Source organism: Rhinoderma darwinii, chromosome 3 (assembly GCF_050947455.1).
Source record: "Rhinoderma darwinii isolate aRhiDar2 chromosome 3, aRhiDar2.hap1, whole genome shotgun sequence".
Classification (NCBI taxonomy): domain Eukaryota; kingdom Metazoa; phylum Chordata; class Amphibia; order Anura; family Rhinodermatidae; genus Rhinoderma; species Rhinoderma darwinii.
Window position 1 is genome coordinate 153747370 of NC_134689.1, and position 26238 is coordinate 153773607.

At 42.6% G+C, this 26238-nt stretch overlaps 1 protein-coding gene across 7 annotated transcripts in view; it reads right to left on the bottom strand.

The window, feature by feature from the left end:
• GRIP1 (glutamate receptor interacting protein 1) overlaps positions 1-26238 on the bottom strand; it is a 472389-nt gene that overhangs the window by 207391 nt on the left and 238760 nt on the right. The window contains exon 1 of one of the 7 annotated variants that reach the window (XM_075856909.1): positions 8904-9339. The exons of the other annotated variants lie outside the window; for them this stretch is intronic. Within the exon in view, the coding sequence (XP_075713024.1) occupies positions 8904-8991 (88 nt within the window). The 5' untranslated portion in view covers positions 8992-9339. Of the gene's footprint in view, positions 1-8903; positions 9340-26238 lie in introns of those variants that run through there. 7 annotated transcript variants of the gene reach the window in all.

Consider the following 26238-nt stretch of genomic DNA (forward strand, 5'->3'; position numbering starts at 1 on the left):
CCATAACGGCTGCTAGCGGAGCCTCCGACCATGGTGGGAGCCCGTGCCGGCGGGCGACACGGGCCCCCTCATGCCGCTGGCCCCGTAGCAGCCGCTACTGCGGTAGTTACGCCACTGCCTGTGCCCACGATCATTACTTTATCTCACACATCTTCACGTCTGAGAATGTCCAGAAACATTTACTCTATGGGGCAGATTTACTAATACTTGTACGTTTTAGACAGCGTAAACTTAGACCAGGCGGTCAGAAGAGGCACCAAGTTTATTACATGGGTGCACACTGTATGCTAATCTCGGCAAATCTTAGACACATTTCTCTTCCTTATACCACCTTTGATTTGACTTATTTTGCGACAAAGTTTTTTGTCAGATTTTTGGCACATTTTAAGCCATGCCCCCTTTTTTCTAAGCCAATATTGCACCAGATTTTACAGAAAAATATGACAGATTTCTGTCGCAGCCTCAATAGTACATCTGTCCTTTACTCTATATGGGTCGTCGATGTAGGACACTCTTAACTTTTCTGGTTTAGTTCACAACGAGCATACTAAAAGTGATTTTCTTAGTATAGGTTCACAAGCTGGTGCCAATTAGTCAATAGGACAACTAGTGCTTGGGGATAGTCCACTGACAGGCATGGTGCTATAGAAATAAGTGTAAAAATGGCCACTGATATAGTAGCGGAGGTTCTTGTTTTTGTTAAAACGTCTTTGTGGTCCAAAACTGCCCAACACACATACATGAACATTAATCACAAAACGTTCTGGTGTGGAGTTCACTACTTGGCGTGGATATTTGAGAAGGTACTTGGGAACTGTTTATTCTTACATTTGTAATCGATTTTGACATCTTTGCTACAGAACATGAAGCGGATTTTATTGTCTCTTTGCCCTCTAATAACAATCCTGCTGTTGCTGGATATTCAAGATTCCAACAGCTCATCCATCAATATCAAGATCATTGAAACTTGCTCTCTGCAAGAAAGTTATTAGCCATCAAACTGTCAGAGATGTGATTTAGAAGATTAGCACCTGCACAGCCTGTTCCTTTGCTACATAGACAGCTTTCAAGTTCTTCCATCCTGCAAGATTTCCAGTCTCTGACTAATCATCAATTACTGGATTTAGCATGTACAGCATGTGCAGGTATTCTAAGGAAATACAGAATAGATATCAAGGGATTTTGATGATCATATTCCATGGTGTCAAAAAATGGAATATACAAAGATTTATTGGTGACCAGGATCCAGGATAATGCGGACGGGTGTAATTTAAACATACTGGCAAAGGATTATAATACTGTAATACATAAACTGTTTATCTACAGAGATCCCTAAATAAATTTAAGGGGTACAGGTGACACCTTAAAAATTCAATTCAAGACCAAAAAAGTCAACGTAAGGCTCTTTCCAAATTATCAAGTATAAAAAACAAGACCAAACATGCTTAAAAAAGGCAAACATAAAAAACGTAACCACATAATAGACACAATATAAGTGGTCACCGGCAGTGGTAGTTGTAGTATTTAATACATATATAGTTAGAGGGAAGGGATTAGTTTGGTTAAAATTGGCAAAATGTGATAAAAAATGCCAATGGTGCAATTGGGTATGTGCGAGTAACCCCCAAACTCACATACCCTGAAGGCCAATTGAACAGTGTAGCAATGGTATGTCACTGTTATTGTAACCACAATTTAATTATTTTTTGTACTGCCGTGCGGTTAGCAAACAGAACTGTATGAATAGGCTCCAGACAGTTGATTTCCCACAGCGGCGCTCCGTTAGTTGTGGAGCAGCAATGTGGTGGATACCGTGTGGGGCTCTAAGAACGGAACGTAAGACTCTGTTAACCCCTAAGGTGAAAGTCCACAAAGGACGAGAACAACCGCGATTCATTACGGATTTCCACGAAAATTGGGACTAAATTAATCTCATCCTGAATCGTCATTGGAAGACCCTACTCAGTGACCCAGTCCTCAATAACATCCTAGGTGATCGAGTATCCCTAGGATATAGGAAGGGCAGAACCATTTTGAATATCTTGGTACGAAGCCACTTTTCACGAGATAAAATCAACCTTGAATCCTGGTTTTTATCCTTGCAAAATGTGGAGAGCTTGTAGAATTTTGATACAGAAAAGACAAATTGTAGATTCTTATGGAATTAACCATCACATCAGAGACCATATCAGATGCTCCACACCTGGTGTGGTATATTGTCTTGAATGCCCTTGTGGTCTCAAGTATATTGGCAAAACGGTGAGGGAACTACGTGTTCGTATAAGAGAACACAACTCTATTGTAAATTATGACAAAGACCAAAGTGACTGTCAGTCAAAAAACAAACCATTTTGCCCGACTCCAATAGCCAGACATTTCAAAGTCAAAAATGACCTAAACTGGACTACCCTGAAAGGCTGGGCTTTGTGCCAAATACGCCTGGGCATCCTAAGGGGAAATTTAGACTTGGCACTTTTCAAAAAAGAGAGTGAGTGGATTTTTAATTTGAACACAGTCAATCCATTTGGACTCAATGAAAATTTTGGGTTTGGATGCTTCCTTTAACTTTGAATATAGGGAATTGTTATTGTTTCCCTTTCTTTCTCCCCCTTTCTTCCCCCATGCATCCTTTGATGTTTTTGAAAAGATCCTAATATATGCATAAAACGTCATTATTGATCCTCGACTTAACCATGGTATTCTATAATTAAACATTCTTCCATTCAACTTAGTCATTTATTATTTTGACATGAACTACATATTAACTTGTACTCCAAGCCTATCATTGGGCGATTTGGTTTCAATCAATTCTAACCCTATTTATAGGTCAGTGTAATGGCGGTCCCCCACCCCTAGAAGAAGCCAGAATTCTGGCGAAACGCGCGTCGGGTGCTTAGTACTTTTAATAATCCAAGGTGCAATAACATGGCTTCCAGCTATCTAGTACAGTATCAGTCTGTACGCAGCTAACCTCATCCCACAATCGGACAAGCTACTAGCTGTCCTATGAGTGCACTAGCGAGGTCTCGCGAGACTGGCATGCAAGCTCACTGTGCTACACTCCAGCAGTAGAGCGTGATTCAGCGCTCACCTGTAATACCGTCTGTGAAACGCCAATCCCTGGTTTACTCCACCGGACGGTCTCTCCTGCACCGCTGCCCCACCAGCCTGCTGGGGCGCCGCTGCAGCCGTTCACCTGTCCATGAGGTAAACGGCCAGGCTCATTCTTGCAATCTCATATCTCGCTCCTTCAACTCACCATCCGGACGGCACCAACCGCACTGCAGCCCTGCTAATTCCAGGCAGAGCGCCGCTGCGGGGTCCCACTTTGCCCGGACCATAGCCTACCAACTCGGACGATCGTCCTGCATCACTGCCTCTGCTATCCCTGCTGAGGTGCTGCTGCATCATACAATTATTCCCAGTCCATTGCACACAGCCCCACACGGTACCCACCACATTGCTGCTCCACAACTAACGGAGCACCGCTGTGGGAGATCAACTGCCTATTCATACAGTGCTGCTTGCCAACCGCATGGCAGTACAAAAAATAATTCAATTGTGGTTACAATAACAGTGACATACCATTGCTACACTGTTCAATTGGCCTTCAGGGTATGTGAGTTTGGGGGTCACTCACACATACCCAATTGCACCATTGGCATTTTTTAATCAAATTTTGCTCATTTTAACTAAACTAATAAAAGTTATATATTAGCAAGACCACATACTAACGTCTTTCCCTTCCCTCTACCTATACATACTTACCTAGGTTGTGCACACCAATGTGGTCTATCTTTCACATACTATATGCAACTGCAACAGCATAAAAAATGCTTTATTAAATTTCTGCCTCATAGTCCTCAAACCAAGCTAAAAAGACTAATCTTTAAAATGATTACTAGATTTTTCATATGTCCTAGAGAGGTTAGGTTTCACTGACCATTTTGTTATTTGCTTTAGCACTTCTGTTTGGCTGTGTCATCCTGCCTCCTTTTTCTAACCTTCCATCCACACGAATGGAGAGCTCAAAGGGGACAAACATCTTCAACACCACTACTTATTAGTGGTAGCCTAGTTTTAGCAGGAAGAAGAAGAGCTGTAAGCAGCACAGGCCCTTTAGGTAAGGATTAAATACACAATTTTGAAGCAGTTTTTGGCTCAGTTTTTTTTTAGCCAAAGCCAGGAGTGGATCCAAAATTTAGAAAAAGGCAAAGAAAAGACGGATTCATCTAACTTTTTTGTGTCCACTTCTGTGTTTGGCTAAAAAAACAAAAACGGAGCCAAGAACTGCCACAAAAACAGCCTCAAAAGTGTGTGTGTGATTCTGGTCTAAACCCTACTGTATACGCTACTAGATATTCTTATTGCTGAACTGATAATAATGCTGTAGTCCTAGGACTGTTCTGTTGTAGCCACGTTGAACACGTTAAAGAGGCTCTGTCACCAGATTTTGCAACCCCTATCTGCTATTGCAGCAGATAGGCGCTGCAATGTAGATTACAGTAACGTTTTTATTTTTAAAAAACGAGCATTTTTGGCCAAGTTATGGCCATTTTTGTATTTATGCAAATGAGGCTTGCAAAAGTCCAAGTGGGTGTGTTTAAAAGTAAAAGTACAAGTGGGCGTGTATTATGTGCGTACATCGGGGCGTTTTTACTACTTTTACTAGCTGGGCGTTCTGATGAGAAGTATCATCCACTTCTCTTCAGAACGCCCAGCTTCTGGCAGTGCAGATCTGTGACGTCACTCACAGGTCCTGCATCGTGTCGGCCACACCGGCACCAGAGGCTACAGTTGATTCTGCAGCAGCATCAGCGTTTGCAAGTAAGTAGCTACATCGATTTACCTGCAAACGCCGATGCTGCTGCAGAATCATCTGTAGCCTCTGGTGCCGATGTGTCCTCGCTCGTCTGACACGATGCAGGACCTGGGGAAGTGACGTCACAGCGTGATCTGCCAGAAGCTGGGCGTTCTGAAGAGAAGTGGATGATACTTCTCGTCAGAAAGCCCAGCTAGTAAAAGTAGTAAACACGCCCCGATGTATGCACATAATACACGCCCAGTTGTACTTTTACTTTTCAACACGCCCAGTTGTACTTTTGCAAGCCTCATTTGCATAAATACAAAAATGGCCATAACTTGGCCAAAAATGCTCGTTTTTTAAAAATAAAAACGTTACTGTAATCTACATTGCAGCGCCGATCTGCTGCAATAGCAGATAGGGGTTGCAAAATCTGGTGACAGAGACTCTTTAAGCTGGCAGGTGCTATGCAATGCATTTTAGTTAAAAGAAGATGCCTTTCAGATTTGCCTGGCACAACATTGAACTACTACAACATTATTTAACCAGATTTTCTTTGCAGCTCACCTTTCACAAACTGACAAGTTCATTAATATACTCGAAAATGAAAACGGCACAGCGTGGGTGTTTTTATTACCAGCAAGACAATAAGAACTGCTGGCTCTCCGAAGCATAAGCAAACTATGCAAATCACTATTATTGACAAAAAACAGAAGAAACCACAGCATTACGTGCCTTTTCAAATACCCCTTCACCTCCCAGATACACAAGTGTTCTACCAAACAGATAGAAGGTGGTTATCTACTGTGTGCTTAATATACTTATGAATCAAAACATTATTTATTGCTAGATGATTAATGTTTACAATTTGGCCTTATACATATGGCTGTATTGTATCTGTGTATTGTGAACTATAACAAAATTTAAAAAAATGCTATGCTCCACTGGACTACCCTAGAAAACATTTAAAAAAATGTAAAATGTTCCAACAGAATATGACATAATTAATGAAGACAACCCCATCTCTATTTTTTGCCATCCTGTCGATCATCGGATTGCCGATTTTCTGATCACTGGAACCCCCGCAACAACAGCTGATTTTAGTTTGGCCAAAGATTTGTAGTATTTCATGCTGGTAAATGGGTCTACCAGAGTGGAAGTGCTCTCCGCCCTGGTTTATAGAGCAGAGGACTCCCCTTATAGGCATCTCGATACGGGTTATCAAGTTTAGACAACCTCCTTCACAAAAACCCTTCTCTGGGTTGATGAGGTCCTGCAGACCACTGCTTCTTAAATGGTGAGGCACCCTCCAGCTCCTGATGAGGTGCAGACAGGGGGGGGGGGCAGCTTGACAGAAGCTACACAGTTCTTTCACGGGCTGTAGGAATCTCTGGCTTAGCAGACTCCATTCGTGCGTATTTTAAGTGAATTCAGGAGACATTGAAAGGTAAATTTATCAATATTTGAAATTTTCACATGGACCTCAGCCACTGGTGGTAAAAGCCCAGACATTAATATATTTTGGATGTTGAGGCTCAAAAAGAATAAACTGATCGGTGAGGGAACCCATGAGCTTTCTGTGTAATGCATGGACATGTCAGATCCTCCAGAGTGACGCTCTGGATAGACCCACTACACTATGGCTAAAACATGAGACTCCTGACCATTTGAAAATGACTTTACTCAACCAGACAACCCATTTAAAGAGAATCTGTCACTGGAGCCCAACTTTATTTATTATTGAAGTGTTTCCCCTGAATTCTTTCCCAGTCTGGAGAGAAAACAAATCTCCAGATCTTTTGGTATTGGGTATGCAAAGGACGAATGTGAAATGGCAGTTCTGTAAGTAGTCGGTCATTTGTCCCAACGAACAGTTGTATGTAGGTACACTGGAGCAAGCGAATATTAGCTAACAATATGTAAGCTTATGCTAATTTAAATACAGTTATAAACCCTGGAAGGCAAATGTTTGGACCTTTTGATTTTCACAACAAGCTGGCTGGTACCTCTTAAAAATCCAAGGGAGGGAAAGTTTAAGCCAGTTTTCTGACATGAAAAGTCACAAAATTTGGCGAACACCATCGTTTCTCTTAAATTTGCGACCTTTTATTTTTCGAACAACTTCCGAAAAGTGGGTAAAGAAGGAATTTGGTATAGCCATAGGCATTGGGGCCTCTGTAGGAACGACAGATTTATCATAATTTACGCCAGAAACTGCGCAAGTTATGGTGCAAACTTACACTTGCACATAGCAGGCATATATTTGCATTTCTGCCACACGGACAGCAAAAGATGTGTCAAATATATTTAGATGTACACCTCTAAATATATTTGACGCATTTTCCGCACACGTAAATTGGTTTTGGACTGGTGTTAATTGCCAGTTTTAATATAGTTCAGCCATTGCGTGGCAGGTATGGGAAAGAAATACCACTGACGGGCTAAATAAAGTGCACACTGGATAGGTAACACATGCTCTGACAGATTTGTTTAACAGTTTGGACTTTTTGCCAATACTCAGAAAAACATTGAAAAATCTGGAATTGTGGGCTGTAAAATAAGGATATATCAGTGTATTTAGAGGTCTAGTGCTGCTGAAAGAGCAGAACGTGACCAGAGCCATTTTTTTTCTCTATGGAGCAATCCCATTACAATAAAGAACATGTCAGCTAAATTAAATTCATTACAAAAAAAATTAAAAGAATGATCTTCAGTAAAATCATTTGCATTATTATGTTTATTAATTAGAAGCCAATTTTCTTTTTTCAATAATTCATCTACGCTACGTTACTTATCAGCAGATCAAAGATGTAACAGTGCCACAAAAGTAGAACGGCGCTGGTTTCCCTTTCCTGGGTGATGCTGGGAAATAAATATAAATCAGAGCGTGCTCATCTGGCCCAATCAATACTTGGGTTCCGTATGAATAAGACCTGCCAAAGACCAAACACTCAACACAACTGAAAGATCGAGGCCATTTTCACAGTATATCAAAATACACGCAACGGAACACAAATGAATAGTGACAATGCTCAGCTGGCTGCATTGTGACCAGCAGCTCTGTAACCATCTTATTAAAATATCATTATCAAGTCACTGCATCGAGCTACCGTCGCTGGCCCAGGGCAAAACAAATCCACATGTAAAATTACAATGTGAGGTTTGTATTAATGGCGGAATGAGCGTCGTCTACAAAAGGTAAGAGGACGTACATAATCCATATAGTGTCCGGTCTTAACCCCATCATCGCCAGTGAGGGTAGGCAATGCTGTGTGCACTAATAGACGTGCAATGCTTTTTAAATGATCATGGCACCACACTTGGGTGACAGGTGCATCTCATATTTATAATATAGCACATGTCATGGGTGCTCGTTCACTACCATAATGATGCTGTTCTACTGGTTTGTAGCAGGAGGATAAGGTCTCTGCTATTGTATTCCTGCAGAATAATGATTTCTTTCAATGTCTGTTTAATGGGGGGAATTTGAAATCCATGAAAACTAATACGATCAGTTCTCTTTGACAGGAATCAATCAGCAAATACATGGATTTTAAATGAGATCATGAGGTCATAGGTTCAATATTTCCTAATGGCAGCTCCATGCAGCCAAGATCAGCCTCAGCCGTCTTGCTGGTGCACTTCCTAAACATCTTACATGCAAGATCATACTCATATACACACACACTATTGAAAGTCTACATCTAAATTCAAGGCAATTTGTGAAAACTTATTTTCTGGGTAGTTCCGCTTTTCCTATAAATCTTTATAAAGGCTTGATCTCCACATCGGTAGAAAAGGAAAGCTATGAAGTCTTTCCACTGCACTATTATTAAGACAATATACCACTGATCATGTATGACATAAGAGTAGATGGATAAAAAGGAGCAGCATAAAATATGGAGAGAACGGCAGGTAGCATTAAAGGCCCTGATGTGAATGGCTTATTCAAGACCCCAGCTCTGAACACCCTGCTCTCTGCCGCTTGTCTATAAATTATTAGGACAGGCATATTTGCGAGTCAAAAGCATGAGCCAGCGCGTTTGGAAAGCCAGGGCGAGTGTCACTGGCTGAAAGCGTACAAGAAAAAGCACCTTACCTTTAACCAGCCTCCGCAGGATTTGACAGCGACATTTGAAAGAGACAGCTATCATTCTTCTATGCTGCTTTCCACCGGCAATACTCATACACAGTCCTTCTCGGAGAGATGTAACGGCAGCAGCAGCAGCATACGAATTCCTAGCGCGAATAAGAGGAGAAGGTAGTCCCAGAGGGGAGTGACACGGTTTGATTCCTCCTGGCTGATGCAGAGATCAGCTCTGTGTCATCTAATGACACTGTATCAGTCACACAGCTCCACACTGCTACTTGAGCAAGAAACCTGCAGCACTGGATCAATTGCCTGACGGGCACAACTCCTCCGTTATTGCAGGCATCACTTGGAAGAAGGGATGATTACGAGAGCTGGATAGAACCAGCTCCTTCTCCATTCCCGTTTGTTGCTCTCCTTCATGCTTAGTGCTGCGTCTGACACACAAGTGGAGACCATACAGGGCTGAGCATTCAAACATCCGCTGTAAACCTGCAGTTTTCTCTTTCTTCCCATTCATAGGATGTTCTTTTACTGAAAGGTTTAACTCTTTCGGTACAGAAGGATGTACTTCCCTCAACCATTTCAATAATGAACTCCACTCAGTAGGATAGGAACGCTAGAATGTTTAAATGTAAATTTCACTATGTCATTGTAGGTAATATCAATAAAATTGTGACCACCAATTATTAAAAATGTTGATCAAATGAAAATATAGCCTTTATTTTTACTGGAAAGATACTCAGATCCCAGTCATCTTTTGGTAACCACAAAATAGGATAAGCGGTTGGTATTCTATCCAGAAATCTTGGGAAGAAAATCTTAAAATTCTTTGTACTTTTTTTTATAGCATGAGTCAATGGATATGAAGTTATCGGCAGGCAAATAATGTACAAATACAGGTAAATGTCCTGTCACAGTGCATACATCTTAGGCTCTGTGCACACTACGTTTAGCACATATGTTGGGAAAGCTCCCGACATACAGTACATGCTAAACGTGTCCATTGGGATCCATTAAAGGCTAAAGAGTGTTATTTTGGCCTCGTCAGGCTAATATACACCAGTATACTTTTTTTTTTTGGAGGATGAAATAGCGTAGTAGACTGTGCTTTTCAATCCCGTAGAAAAGTTGCAATTTACACAAAAAATGTTTTCTTTTTTTTTGCACAAAGATTTTGCAACTTTTCTACGCAAGAAAACTGGTGTAGATTGCTTAAGGAAATCGCCCTTAGTTCTTTATTTGAATGAGACGTTCTTCAGGGTTGTCCACTTTGGGCAATTTTTTGTCTTTTTTTTCATAAGGGTCCTTTGACAATGAGTTGATGACAAGGTATTATTGCTGGGGCTACCAGCAGCAGAAACTGTAATCTGTGGGCTACCAAGGCAGCAAGTGCTCAAATCCCCTGCAGCACTTCTAGAGGTGAATTTAAGCATTACACAGTTCTTAGTGATATAATGAACTGTCTGTTTATATAATGCACAGACGTGTCATTACGCAGCCACGGTCTGCTCTGGAAAATTGATGAGGGTCCAGAATGGAGCCGCAATCTTTTCAGAATTCACAAACAGACTACTCCGTATTGGCATTTCTGAAACAGACAACCACAAGTTAAGTTTGTTTTGGAGCTGTGAGCTAGCGCATAGCGTATTGTTGCCAAAGCGTTACTCCACATTCATTTGCAAAACGGCAAAATAAAATGGGCTGACCACAAGGTGGAACACTGTAGCCCTCCTTCCTTGCCCCACAGTATCATAGGCAAGTGTAACCAATTATCAAACTGTACCATAGCTGTGGTAGTACTGAATGTCAGGAATGCAACCAGAAGGGCTGCAGACAACAAAAGGTCACCACGTAGTCCTCGCCTGAGTGCTGAAAAAAAAAGTCCTGTCTGCACTTGTGTTGGCTCCTTTATCTGATCTATTGTCAGCTCGGTAGTCAGCATTGCCGTCCTTAGAAGCACATGCCAGGCAAGTTGGGTACAATGCATGTTATGTCGGTCTTGCATGGTGTCCACTATTAAAAGACAATACAACACAGACAGACATATATGCATTTGTGACTTCATCCAAGCCATAAGCTTCATGTGTCGTAACCCATATCTTAGCAGGCAAATAAAATATATACAGCTTAGCCTTTGAGATTTCATAATATGAATAGAAAATATAAAAGATGGGATTGACTAAATTTGAATGACTGTTTTCTGTATTATTGGATTCCCATAGTCCTAAAATGTAGGATCACCTCACATGATCAAGCAGGGAAAAAACAGTGTAGATGAGATAGTAAAGCGACTGACCATTCCAAGGTATTCTGAATTCATCATTTCACTTGCTTGCTTTTTATAGTATTTAAGCATTTGCGTCCCATATCTATAGGTTATTCAAGGACAATGATGATGTGGGTGAGATTGTGTTTAGACTGGTATCAGGAGATTAGTGACCAGATCGATCATGTATTAGGCAAGCTAAGGGCCTGTTCACATCACCGTTGGCTTTCCGTTCAGGGGTTCCGTCGGTGGTTTCCGTTGTGGAACCCCGCAACGGAAAGTCAAAACGGAAACCACAGCTTCCGTTTGCATCACCATTGATATCAGTGGCGACGGAAACAATGCTAATTGTTTCCGTTTGTCACCGTTCCGGCAGGTTTCCATTTTTCCAATGGAATCAATAGCGCAGTCGACTTAGGGCTGGGTACTATCGAGCGCTTTTTGTCTCAGTCGTTCAACGGACAGCGCTTCCAGTATTTTTGTTGTTCTGCTCCTCTGAGGGAGCAGAGCAACGGAAAGCTGAACACATATGTGCACAGGCCCTTAGAGAGGTGCAGTGACCATATAAATAAAATCAAGCAAAATGAAGCAAGCTAAAAATATCAAGAAAAAACATTTAAAAAAAATTACAATACAGAATACATGACGACTGAGGAAAGTCATGTCAAGGGTCATTTTTACATATAATTTAGTAAACGATGCACTTTTATAAGGTTATATACACTTTTACATAAGGTTACATGGCTGTCATGAATTATTACAGTCTAGTGCAGTTTGTACAAGTATATATAGGGCTAAAAAAGAATTGATCCGCCTCTGGGATTAAAGCAGAAAAATAATCAATCAGGAACTCTCTGAGCTGCGCTGGCATGATGGATTCCGGTATACCGCGGAAACGAATGTTGTTCCTTCTGGAGCGGTCTTCCAAGTCAGCCAATTTTAATTTTACTGCTAGCATGTCTTCATCTGTCTCATTTTGAGCGTCCACTAAAGTATTAAAAGCAGAGGAAAATTCATCCATTTTTGTTTCAAGATGAGCTGTGCGATCACCAATATCTCTAATGTCCTTAGACAGTGTGGTAAAGGCAGTTTGGAAATCGTTTTGCATGGATGTCCTTAATTCTGACAATAGACTCCTCATATTAGATAAGGTGATGGCTGATTCCTCAGACGGGCTGCTTTCCCTAGATTTCCCCAGATTGGGCAGACTAGGAGGGAGAGAGACTGACCTGAAATCCAGTGCATACAGCTTGTCTGGTGTGCTTGAAGTTCCTTCCACACTTGGACTGCCTGCTGTGCAATGTGCTGCCTGGGAGAGGATAGGAGCTCCTAGGACCGGAGCGTTTTCCTGCAGAGTGTGGCCGGCGCCATTTTGTGAGTTTCCCGCCGGGGGATAGAAGGACGTGAGTTTAACCGGGGCAGCCGGTTTAGATCTTCCTCTCACCATCCCTGCTGCTTTGTGGCTACTTCAGGAGTCTCCAGGTATATTTTTGTGTCGGTATCCGACCTTTAAGGGTGGTTATGAGCCGCTTTATCTGAGGCTAGGAGAGGAGCTCAGACTTATGTGACTGCTCTCCTCGGCATCCGGACACGCCCCCACCGTTCCGGCAGGTTTCCATTTTTCCAATGGAATCAATAGCGCAGTCGACTTAGGGCTGGGTACTATCGAGCGCTTTTTGTCTCAGTCGTTCAACGGACAGCGCTTCCAGTATTTTTGTTGTTCTGCTCCTCTGAGGGAGCAGAGCAACGGAAAGCTGAACACATATGTGCACAGGCCCTTAGAGAGGTGCAGTGACCATATAAATAAAATCAAGCAAAATGAAGCAAGCTAAAAATATCAAGAAAAAACATTTAAAAAAAATTACAATACAGAATACATGACGACTGAGGAAAGTCATGTCAAGGGTCATTTTTACATATAATTTAGTAAACGATGCACTTTTATAAGGTTATATACACTTTTACATAAGGTTACATGGCTGTCATGAATTATTACAGTCTAGTGCAGTTTGTACAAGTATATATAGGGCTAAAAAAGAATTATGAACTAGTCTACACTTTTTGCTCATCCAAATAAAACATTCAGTAAGCCTTGTTCACACAGAGCAGATTTGGTGCAGATTTTTGTTTTAATCCAAAACCATGAATGAAACCTTAACAGAAAAAAAATATGTAAAGGAAGGCCTTAAAAGTGTCTCCTCTTCTGGATCCAATTCTGGTTTTGGCTTCCAAAATGCATGAAAAATCTGCACCGTGTGAAAAGTGTACTTAATATATCTCTGCAGCAATGTGCCCAGACCAGTTCTAGTTACTGAAGTATGCTCTGAAGCTGCTGCAATACTGATGGGCTTTACAAGGCAAGATAATGCTGTCATTCTGATATATGAATGTGTTTCTTATTTTACTACAGTGCCTTTTAAACCCTTTCCTCCCGTATGCTCCAGTTTATCTCTGCAGTACTTTTTTCTTTTTTTTTTTTTACAGACATGAAAGCAGATTGGAAGAGGGAGAAATAGAAGTTCATTATTGCCGTCTTTGACCAAAAAAAACCTTTGTTGTGCATCTGTGTGTCATCAGGTTTCACAAAAAATAAAATACGATTTCACAAGTCTAGTGAAGCCACAAATCCGGACTGTAAAATGACTTGTCCTGAGTTTTAGCGGTCCGGATCGCGGCCCCAGCACGGATCCGTGCAAAACCACGGTCATGTGCATGGGGCTGTAGAAATGAATGGGTCCGCAATTTATCCGCAAAAATTTGAATAAATTGTGGACGCAAATGCATGGTCATGTGCATGAGAATTGGTCCCTTAAAATGTCATGGCTGTTGGTCCATGCCCCAGATGTTTTAATGCTTTAGGAGCAGCCAATGTTAACTACAGTGTATACCATGATGAGAGGCAAATACTGAGCAGCTGACACCGAAAAAAATTAGACAGCAGGTGGATTTCTGATTCCTGAAGACTCCTATAGACATTGTAGGTACAATGAAGTCTCAGATAACTAATTTGCTTTATAGAGATTTTGACATCTAAGGCTCCTTGCACGCGACCGTGCCTGTAATCACGATCCATGATTACGGGCACCGCCGGTCGCAGACAGCCACCCACATTTGCGGGCCGCGTTCCCCTTCTAAAGTATGGGAGCATGGTCCATAAAAGCAAAATAGGACAGGTCCTATCTTTTGCGGAGGCATTCTACGGCCCGGACACCTTCTCGTATATATAAGGGAAGATGTCCGTGGGCAATAGAAGTGAACGGGTCTGTAATTTCGGTCCGTAATTACAGACAAATTCTATGGTCGTGTGCATGGGGCCTTAGAAAGTCACGAACTGTCGCTAGAATAGGCCATTGGTTTCTGATCCGGGCTCTGGATCTCTCCATCAATTTTGAGAATGAGGGGACTGCAGCTTTCGCGCTGCTGCCCCTTCACAGTGATGCTCCCAGAGAGCCACTGTGCAGGAAAAACATTACATTTTCATTCTCTGGATCCGTGTGGGTCCCAGAAGTTTGATCTCCACCGATCAGAAAGGGATGGCATATCCAAGCTATACGCCATTACTTTTGGCGATGGAAGAATCGCTTTCATTCAGAAGAATACATATTGCGTTTCTTAGGCCAAGTTCACATCATCGTTTTCCATTTCTGTTGTTCTGCTCCATCATAGAGGCAGAACAACAAAAAAGACTGAGTTCCAGATCTGTCACATGACTGACACCAGTTCTGTCAAGTTACTATCAATTCAACGGAGCCTCCAACACAGGTGTGAACTTATCCTTATGCCACATACTTTTTGGCATACGTTCTACGTTTACCCGGGGAAAGACTTCCACCGTTTATGTTAAACGAAGACAGTGACAGATGGCCTAACAGTGACATCATTTACTATAGTCTACAATAGTTTCAAGTATAGGTCATGAACTTGAGTAGTGTAGTCTATTGCAATTTTTCTTATCTCTATTAAAAAATAAATAAAAAGAAGGCTAAAAAGTTGGCCTCTGCTGGGCTAATGGAGCCTTATGGACACTTTTAACAAGCATGTATGCGGCAGGTTCCCCTATGTACATGCTAAACGTAGGGCCAAAACATGTCAACTAGGCCTGACAAAGCTATACTGAAAAAAACAACATCTTCCCCCTTCTTACTTGGAGAAGTAAATGAAGCTCTTTTTTTTTCCCTCTACTCTAATCTAATTACCCATCTCTATCACTTGTAATATAAAGCCTCCACTGCACTTTTCTAATATTGTACATGCTCTTATGTCTCTCTTACCAGAGAGAAACCAATAATGAAGCTGGTACTCTGAAATCTCCTAGACCCTTAGGCCGGGTTTCCATGAGACGGATACGCTGCCTCAAAATCATGCAGCGTGTCCGACCTGGAATCTGCAGGACATTCCGTCCGAAAAATTGTGGTGCGATTTTTCTGACAGAAATTCCGCTGCGGAAGAAATCGCTCATACTTACCTCCTCCCTCCTCTGACGTCCGCTACGGCCTCCATGGATGACGTTGCAGGCTATGTGACGCTTCAGCCTGTGATTGGATACAGCAGTCACATGGGATGCAACGCCATCCCAGGAAGTCGGACTGCAGGAAGAACGAGGGCGTTCTGGGTATGATTTTTTTTTTCTTCCGCGATTTGCGCGGTAAACGCTGCGATTATGTCGCAACACTTGACTTTCTGTTGCATTCCCACTGAATTCAATGGGGAAAACCTGCAACGGAAAATCAACAAAAACGCAGCATTAAATTCTTTAATTATTTTATTAATGTTTACGCTGCGTTTTTTTCCCCGCAGCGTGGGCATGAGATTTACTAAATCTCACACACTTTGCTGCTACTCTAAACGATGTAGAATTTCCAGACACAATTCCGTTGCGGAAATTCCGCAGTGTTTATGCTACGTGGGAACCCGGCCTTAGAACATTCCATGCAAAAATATGTGGCTTCTCCGTGATAGAGAAATCAGGCAGATTTTTAAATTAGTTTTATCATTTTTTCAATATTGTCTATAGTAGTGTATGATCTATAATTTATTCTGTTGAATATGAGTATTACATGTTCAACCTTACTGGACTGATAATTCAAGCAACTAAATAAATACATTTCTTATTTCCATTGCTTCAAAAGTGGCACGTTATTGCACAATGAAGTAAATAAACCACTTTATCCTGGTGTTTAACATCCAAGTCCCATACAATTCAATACGAAGGGCCGATTCACATGACTCTAATTTTGATCAGTAATTACGGATCCGTATTTACGGGAAGGTGTCCAGGCCGTAATAAGGATCCGCATGTGCCTCTTAATAAAAATCAAGCTGCAGTAAAACGCGACACATTTATTAAGACTGGCGCAGTCTTAATACATCTCCCCCATAGTTCTCAAACAAAACCTCACTACTTTATCCGTAAGCACCAACCAATAAAAATAATCTGCTGCACAAAGGCTTATGTTTTGTTGGGATAAACGACTTCCATACATTACGGCTTGAAAGCCTCATGGTTATCGATCGTAAACATGAAAAATGTTCTGCTCAACGGCTAACAATGCTTAAAGAAATGTATAGTTTTAAAAGTGTAAGTTGGGTATACTGGTCACTAAAAGCTCTGCTCCACTACCAAGAGTTTCCATGTGCATGTCATGTATAGTAATGAATGACTATATGAGAAATGTGATGGAGATCATTCCATTAATAACCGTGGATGTAATCAATATCTGCGGATAAAACCTGCATGAGATGCCTTTAGCTTATTATACACAGGAAAAAACAACTATTCACTTCTAAATGCTTCAGCAGATTGAATTTCATACATCCCATTTCTAAAAAAAAACTTTGATAAAAATAATATTTTTTTCTCACTACTGTTCCTGTTAAATATGCAATCATATAGGGGGGCGTGGCCTAGAGGTGAATGTGAGAGGACGTGTGTGACCGGAGCTCCTGCTGTAATCATCCTTTAAGGTCCATATATCCCGTAAAACTCGGGGAAAATAGCTTCCCTAGGGGCTTACCAGAGTCTGGAGGTGGAGGAGCACGAATACCCGGCCATAATGACGCGCTCTAAGAAGCAGAAGTCGCCGCCAGCGAGTCCCGGGTCCCGCGCTCAAGATGGCGCCGAGGAGAAGGAAGGCCGCAATAGAGGCCTCCGGCAGGAAGTTGTGGAGAAGCTGGAGAGGTTCGCCCGCACGCCGAGAGCAGGGGGGGCGGCTGCACAGCAGCGAAAGTCGGCTGGAGATCAGGCAGCTGGAAGCTCATCATATGGATCCAGGTATTCTCCTTTGGCGGGGGACATGAGAAGTGAGGAGGAGGAGGAGGAGGAGGAGGAGATGAGTGGCGCCATGCAGGATCAGCCAGGTGCTGGAGGGAAAAGTGGAGTAAGGAAGGAGGAACCCTCCCTAAAGGACATTTTGGCAGCGGTGAAGCAGAATTCTATGGTCCTTAATACCTTAGCAAGCCAGATGAAGGAGGATTGAAGGAGGACATTTTGCTGCTCAGGAATGATTTGCAGAAAGTTGCGGAACGCACCACTGCCGTGGAAGGGAGAGTCTCAGACATGGAGGATGCGATTCCTCACATAAAGCAGGATGTACAGGCACATTCGCAGGCAGTGGCGACATTGATGGCTAAGACAGACGATATGGAAAATCGGCTGAGACGAAATAACGTGCGCCTTGTGGGGGTTCCGGAAAGAGTGGAGGGAACGAATCCGGATGACTTCTTTGAAAAGTGGCTGATAGACACATTTGGTAGAGAGGAATTGACCCCTTTATTTGCGGTGGAGAGAGCGCACAGGGTGCCGACCAGACCTGGCCCTCCGGGAAGGCCGCCGAGACCGGTGCTGATAAAGATTCTACATTATAAAGATAGAGACAAGATCCTGAGGAAAGCTAGAGAACGTCAAGACATCTCCTTTAATGGGGTGAAAGTGTCCTTCTTCCCGGACTTCTCTTTGGAAGTACAACGGAAAAGATCACAGTTTATGGATATAAAAAGACGACTAAGGGCATTACAAGTGCAATATTCGATGATGTATCCTGCCCGTTTGAGAGTGGTGGCGCTGGGAACAACTTCTTTTTTTGAGACACCGAGAGAAGCGGTTAGATGGTTGGATAGCCATGAAAGTCAGCTGAGACCGGCAGAGGGACGGCGTTGATCCGGAACAGACCGGCTGACAAAAGGAGGCTGGGGATGCGGGACTGAACCAGGTGTCGTAGGAAAAATTGCAAGATTTGGCATTTGATTGGACTTGGAGTTGGAGGGCATGGTTGCGGGGACCGCGGAAGACCGGAAGAGGAGGAATGTGTTTATGGACATTGAGGGGTATTGATATGCTGAAGGGATGGTAGTTTATTTGTAAGAAAATGGCAGCGGGAGGGATGGTCAGTTAAGCGGGAAAAGCACATAACGAGTTATGGTATTGTTGAATGTATGGTGGGCGGAGTTGACCTGCCGATGTTTGTTATGGGTAATGGCAGATACGTTCTGTTGCCCCAACCCTTGGAAAGGGGTAGGTTTACGGGGGAGGTTGCAGGGGGGGGAGGGGAGGTTGCAGGGGGGGGAGGGGAGGGAGGGAAAGACGACCCAGCCGGTCGGATATGTAAAATTAAGAGAACAGGATAGGAGGAGCTGTGATATGTTGAGGGATGATGGGATCACTTAATTGTTTGTCCTGGAATGTACGGGGCCTGCGGGAAGCCAGAAAACGACAGGCGGTATTTGATTTTATTAGAAAACAGGAGTCGAGGGTGATAGGACTACAGGAGACACATATGACTAGGGATTCAGTTTCCATGATGCATAGGGCCTGGGTAGGCCATAGTTTTCATTCTTACCATACTACATATTCAAGGGGGGTGAGTCTTCTCATACATAGGGCAGTGCCATTTGTATGTCACGACTCCTTCCAGGATGGGGAGGGGCGGTATGTGGGGGTACACTGTACATTGTATCATTGGAATTGTGTGTTGGTGGTGTTGTATGTCCCCCCTCCGTTTTCTAGTGGATGTATCAAGAAAGTGGTGGAGGAACTGGCTAGGTACCCGGAGGTGCCGTTACTAGTGATGGGGGATTTTAACGCAGTATTGAATACCAATATGGATAAATTTGGCATGACAGGGGGAGGTGTAACAGCTTTTGGCCATCTGGTTGCTGAAATGGGTTGGCGGGACATATGGAGGGATAAACATCCAAATAGCTTTCAGTATTCTTGTGCGTCTTCCACATATCAGTCTTTATCCAGGATAGACTTAATCTTGTGCTCACCGGCAGCGGTACCATTTGTAGCTCAGATAGAATACTTGCAAAGAGCGTTATCGGATCATTCTCCTTTGTTAATGAAGGTAGAGACGGAGGGGAGGACAGGGCGGGGGCAAGGGTGTTGGAAACTTAATGCCTTTTGGCTAAAGCTGATAGACAATAAACAAATTTTAGACCTCATAAAGGAGTACTTTCAGTTCAATTCAGGAACGGTACCGCAAGAGATACTGTGGGACGCGATGAAGGCGTGGCTGAGAGGGGTGTTCATCCAGCACATTTCAGCAGTAAAAACACGGTCTAGACAATTAGGAGAGGCACTGTTGGAAAGGGTAGAGGAGACAGAAAGGCTGCATATAATAGATAACACACCAGACACATTGAAGCATTGGGTGGAGGCGCAGCGGTTGTTAAAGCAACATCAGTTGGAGAGGGCAGATAACAAAAGGATGTTTTTAAAACGCCAATATTATGAGGAGGGGGAAACCACTGGACGGTTACTGGCAAGGATGGCGCAGGCTCAGAGGGAGAATAATTACATACACACCATTAAAGGGGAGGGGGGGAAGTTGGAGACTGATACAGGACAGATTTTGAAAGTGTTTCAGCAGTTCTACTCGGATTTGTATGCCTCTAGGGCAGAGCACACGCCTCAGCAGCTGGAAGAGTATATAGGGGAGATAGAATTTCCTAGGTTGGGGGGGGAGGAGAGAGGGACATTGGAGGAGCCAATATCTCTGGAGGAAATACAGGCGGCTATAGGGATACTAGCCAGTGAAAAGGCGCCGGGGCCGGATGGTCTTCCGGTGGAAGTTTTTAAGGAATATGGGGAGGAGCTTGCGCCGCAGTTACTGGCCACTCTTTTAGATAGCTTCAATAGGGGGCGGCTTCCAGAAACAATGTATGAAGCGACTATAGTAGTTCTGCCTAAAGAGGGGAAGGATCCTCAACTCCCGGGCTCTTATAGACCAGTTTCACTGCTGACGGCGGATATTAAAATCATGGCGAAAGTATTGGCGCTTCGACTAGCTAAAGTAGTAGCTGGGGTGGTACACGGAGATCAGGCCGGTTTTATGCCATCCAAATCGACGGCGGTAAATCTGAGACGGCTGTTCTTGAATCTACAAGTTATGCCGGATAATCGTGGGGGGAGAGCCATAATGTCCTTAGATGCGGCCAAAGCATTCGATTGTGTGGAGTGGAATTATTTGTGGTCAGTTCTGGAAAAAATGGGATTTGGCCCTAATTATATAAAATGGGTAAAATTGTTGTATGTAGCCCCGACAGCAAAGATAAGGGTGAATGGGGTGTTATCGGATCGGTTTGCGCTGGAGCGGGGAACGCGTCAGGGATGTCCATTGTCCCCATTGTTGTTTGCGTTGGCGGTGGAACCCTTGGCGTGTGCAGTGAGACAACATGAACATATTCAGGGGTTGAGATATGGGGGGGTGGAGGAAAGAATTGCATTATACGCAGATGATATGCTGCTATTCATGGCGGATACCGAACGCACATTACCGTTAGTGATGGCCCTAATTAAGCGGTTTGGGAAATATTCAGGACTGCTCATTAATTGGTCAAAATCGGCCCTAATGCTCATGGACCCGGGGGATATTCAGAATGGGGAAGAGGAGGTGGAGATACCTGTGGTTAAGGAGTTTAAGTATTTGGGGGTGAGGGTGACGGCGAAAGTACAGGATTATATGTCCCTTAATGTAATGCCACTGTTAACAAAGATAAAAGCCAAAGTAGAGGCGTGGAATAAGTTGCCCCTATCGGCTCTGGGTAGGACAAATTTGATTAAAATGATCCTTATGCCCCAGGTGTTGTATGTCCTACATAACTCACCGGTATGGATCCCCAAATATTGGTTCAGGAGATTGCATAACCTTTTTAGGGACCTAGTATGGAAGAAGGGGGTACCTAGGATTAAACTGGAGAAATTACAGCTGCCAAAGGAGGAGGGGGGCCTGGCTGTTCCCAATGCTTGGGTGTATTATTTAGCTGCCCAATGTCAGCATTTCTGGGGGTGGGAGCAGGAAGAGACATGGGGGTCCAGTGCGCGCATCCTATCATATCTGGGGGGGGGGGGAGAACCCGTTGGCAGGACTGGAAGCGCACAGATATAAACAGATGGCGAGTACCAGACCCACTCTGCTTCTCATACATAAGGTGTGGTGGCAGTGCAAGCAATTGCTGGGGATAGGAGAGTGCACTAAATATACACCGCTCTGGAGGAATGCTTATTTGGGGGAATTGGGTAAATTGGAAGGGATGCAGGGGTGGGAGCAGCAAGGCATAATACGGTTGAATCAGTTGTACGAGGGAGACATACTCAAATCTTTTCAGCAAGTAAGGGAGTAGTTTCAACTGGACTCCCGCATGTTCTATCAGTACCTGCAGATTCGGCACGCAGTGCAGACACAAGCGGCCAGTGTGGACCTGACAATGCATGCCGCGGGGGTGTTGGAGCATATTGCAAAGGCAGTAACATCAAAAGGATTAATCTCATTGGTTTATCGCAGGTTGTTGGTGGAACATCTGGGAGATCCTATGGCACCAGTGAAAGCAATATGGGAGAGGGATGTGGGTCCTATTACAACAGACCACTGGGAGGCGGTATTGGCAGCAACATGTACTTTGTCCATTAATGTAGCACAACGAAGATCGCAGTTGTTTCTGATACATAGGGTGTACAGGACCCCGTGGGTGCTGAAACAAATGGGATTAAGAGCGGATGCAAAGTGCCCTAGGTGCCCGGAAGAAAAAGCAGACATCCTTCATATGTTCTGGACATGTGGGAGGCTGGGGAGTCTGTGGACGGAAATATTGGAACTAGTGGGGAGAGTGTTTGAGGTACAGATCCCATGGGATCCTGTAGTAATGCTGCTAGGGTATGTTGGAGATTTGGGGGGAGATAGGATGTCAGGGTTGGCAATTGCTAAAATACTGTATCAAGTTCGGAAAGGAATTGCAAAGCACTGGCTGGATGCGGAGCCACCATCAAAACAAGAAATCATAGGGGCACTTAACTCACAGGTTCTGATGGAGTATAGGATATACTCCAAGAGGGGGTCCAGGGTCAAGTTCGACAAACAATGGGCTAGGTGGATTGATCAATCTGGGTATGCTTCTGTGGAGCTAATGACACTAAGGCAACAAGTGCAGGTATAGGGCCACTGAGGGGAGAGGATTGGAAAAGTGGTACTGAGGAGATCGGCTGGGGGGGATACAGGGGGGAGTTGGGGGGAAGGGAATGTTTGGTTAAATGTAAAGAATTGGGTCTGTTGAAAATTGCTTGTACACTGTATGAGAACGTACAATGACCTGTAATAATGTGGAGTTTTGTTGAATAAAATTGAACTGATTAAAAAAAAAAAAAAAAAAAAAAAAAATATGCAATCATATCGATTTTAATTTGTTTAAGAACAAACTAAAGAGAGCGAAAACGGCTTTACAGCTCTCCTGTAACTCCAAAGGCACTTGCTTCAAGACGAAATTAGGATATTTAAAGGGCATGTAGAAGACTAGGAAACATGGATGCCATCTTCCAAAAACAGAGCCACATCTGTCCACACACTGTGTATGGCATTGCAGCTCAGTCCCATTTACTTCCATGCAGTTGAACTGCAATACCAGATGCAACCCATAGACAGGTGCAGCCCCGTTTCCTGGAGAGAGTAGCCATGTTTTACTAGTCCTGTACAACCCTTTTTTAATAATAAAATAAAAATAATAAAAAGGCTTGATACTTTCCAAGCGTGTTAAAATGTATGTAGAAACAGAGCCAAAGACATAACACAATAGGGGAGAATTACCAAGCTAAATGCGCCAGAATTCTAGCTCAATTTGTTCCCAAAAACTGGCATACATGTCTTGCATCAGATTTATTATGTGTTTTAAACTTTTGGCACCTTACTTTTGGACAGGGACTAGAAAAGGGGGAGTTAGTAAATAGGTGGCATGGCAAAAAATGTGTCAAAGAGCGCAAAAATTATGTCGGTGGCGAAAGAAAGGAAAAAAAGTGTCTAACATATCTAGCAAGTTGTACCAAAGTTATCAGATAGCATGCAAAACTGCGATAAATTCGGCACATTTTCTGCCTGCCTGGTCCAGTTTTAAGCTGTAAAAATAATAAATCTGCCCCAATGTATACATACTAGTGCTTCTAAATAAATTAGAATATCATCAAAATGTTAATTTATTTCAGTAATTCAATTCAAAAAGTGAAACGCATATATTATATAGATTCATTAGACACAGAATTATATATTTCTAGCATTTTTTTCTTATAATGTTGCATTTTTTGGCTAAAAGTTAATGAAAACCTAAAATTTAGTGTCTCCGAAAATTTGAATATTGGGTAAAAGTTGAAGATTGTAGACTCATGGTGTCACACTCGAATCAGCTAATCAACACAAAACACCTGCAAAGGTTTCCTAAGCCTTTAAATGGTCCAACAGTCTGGTTCAGTAGGCTACACAATCATGGGGAAGACTGCAGACTTAACAGTTATCCAGAAGACAGTCATTGACACCCTCCACAAGGAGGGTAAGCCACAAAAGCCAAAAGGACATTGCTAAAGAAACTGGTTGTGCACAGAGTGCTGTATCCAAGCATATTAATGGAAAGTTAAGCAGAAAGAAAAAGTGCGGTAGAAAAAGGTGCACAAGCAACATGGATAACCGCAGCCTTGAAAGGATTGTCAAGAAAAGGCCATTCAAGTATCTGGGGGAGATTCACAAGGAGTGGACTGCAGCTGGAGTCAGTGCTTCAAGAGCCACCAAACACAGGCACATCCAGGACATGGGCTACAACTGTCGCATTTCTTTTGTCAAGCCACTCATGACCCAGAGACAACGTCAGAAGCATCTTACCTGGGCTAAGGAGAAAAAGGACTGGTCTGTTGCTCAGTGGTCCAAAGTCCTGTTTTCAGATAAAAGTAAATTTTGCATTTCATTTGGAAATCAAGGTCCCAGAGTCTGGAGGAAGAGTGGAGAGGCATCAATCCAAGTTCCACAGTCAGTGATGGTTTGGGGAGCCAAGTCATCTGCTGGTGTTGGTCCACTGTGTTATATCAAGTCGAGACTCAACGCAGCCGTCTACCACTAAATTTTAGAGCTCTTCATGCTTCGCTCTGCTGACAAGCTTTATGGGGATGCCGATTTCATTTTCCAGCAGGAACTGGCACCGGCCAAGACTGCCAAAAGTACCAATACCTGGTATAATAACCACAGTATCACTGTGCTTGATTGGCCAGCAAACCTGCCTGACCTAAACCACATAGAGAATCTATGGAGTATTGTCAAGAGGAAAATGAGAGACACCAGACCCAACAATGTAGACGAGCTGAAGGTCGCTATCAAAGCAACCTGGGATTCCATAACACCTCAGCAGTGCCACAGGCTGATCGCCTCCATGCCACGCCACATTGATGCATTTAATTCATGCAAAAGGAGCCCTGACCAAGTATTGAGTGCATATACTGTATATAGTGCATGTATTGTCTTTTCAGTAGGCCAAAATTTCTGTATTAAAAATCGTTTTTGAAATTGTATATATAATATAATTTTCTGAGAAACTAAATTTTGGGTTTTCATTAAGTGTTAGCCATAATCATCAACATTAAAAGAAAAAAAATGCTAGAAATAAATCATTCTGTGTGTAATGAATCTATATCAATATGAATATGAGTTTCACTTTTTGAATTGAATTACTGAAATAAATTTACTTTTTGATGATATTCTAATTCATTGAGAAGGACTAGTATATTCTACATCCATCCTCACAAAAAAACCACATGCCAAAAAAAAAACAAAACTGAAAAATATGGTTGCTTGTCTAGTACAAATAATATTCTTCACTAGCCCCACTGTGATTAAAGATAAAACGTGAGTAAAACATAATCATAATTCTAGAGACATTTGAAGTAACGTAACTGAACGCCGTGAACAAGGAACCATTGTAAAGCTCTCATAGGCTTTAATGTATGACTACAAGTACTACTGGGCAGTTATATCAGTGCCCTCAACAAAACAAGCACTATACAATATAACAATCCAATTTAATATAGGAAACACTGCTATATCCAGAGAAAATACAAAAACGCAGAAATGGCTCTGAAATTACCAAATAGTTAGTGCTTATAAAAACTCTTTTCATACTTGAACAAAAACACTTTGTATCAGGCAACGCTACCTCTTGGTGGTTAGACTGCTGACCTAGGCTCTGTTGACAACTGCATCCGACGGAGCCTCTGTGGCATGTTCTGTCATATAATTGATGGGAACAATAGCTCTGAATGCACAAATACCACGCCGGAACCTGATGGACCCCTTTACAAACCATTATTATATGGGTTATGTTGGGCACTGGTGGTATTCGTTGTACTGCTTTTGTTATAAATGGAAGCCACAGCGCAAATTATGTAAACATAGCCTAAATAAGACATTTACTTTGGTGATGTTCAGAAACAGCAAGGAGATGAGTTAGAGAGAAAATCTCAATTATGGCATGTTCATAATGAGATTACATCTTGAGATATTTTACTAAATTCTAATAGAAGTGAAAGAAAAAACTATATATTTTTACAGTTTTAGCCAGTTGATAGAAGATGTGAAAATTGAGAGAAGCTGACACTATTTAATGGCTAACTGAAAAGAGCTTGACAAATATCAAGCATTCGAGACTTCTTAGGTCATGCCTGATGAAGAGACCCAAGTAGCCTCGAAAGCTTGCTATTTGTCATCATCTTTTCAGTTAGCCATTCTACGGTGTCAGCTACTGAGGACTTTTAATAGAAATGAATGAATCTACACA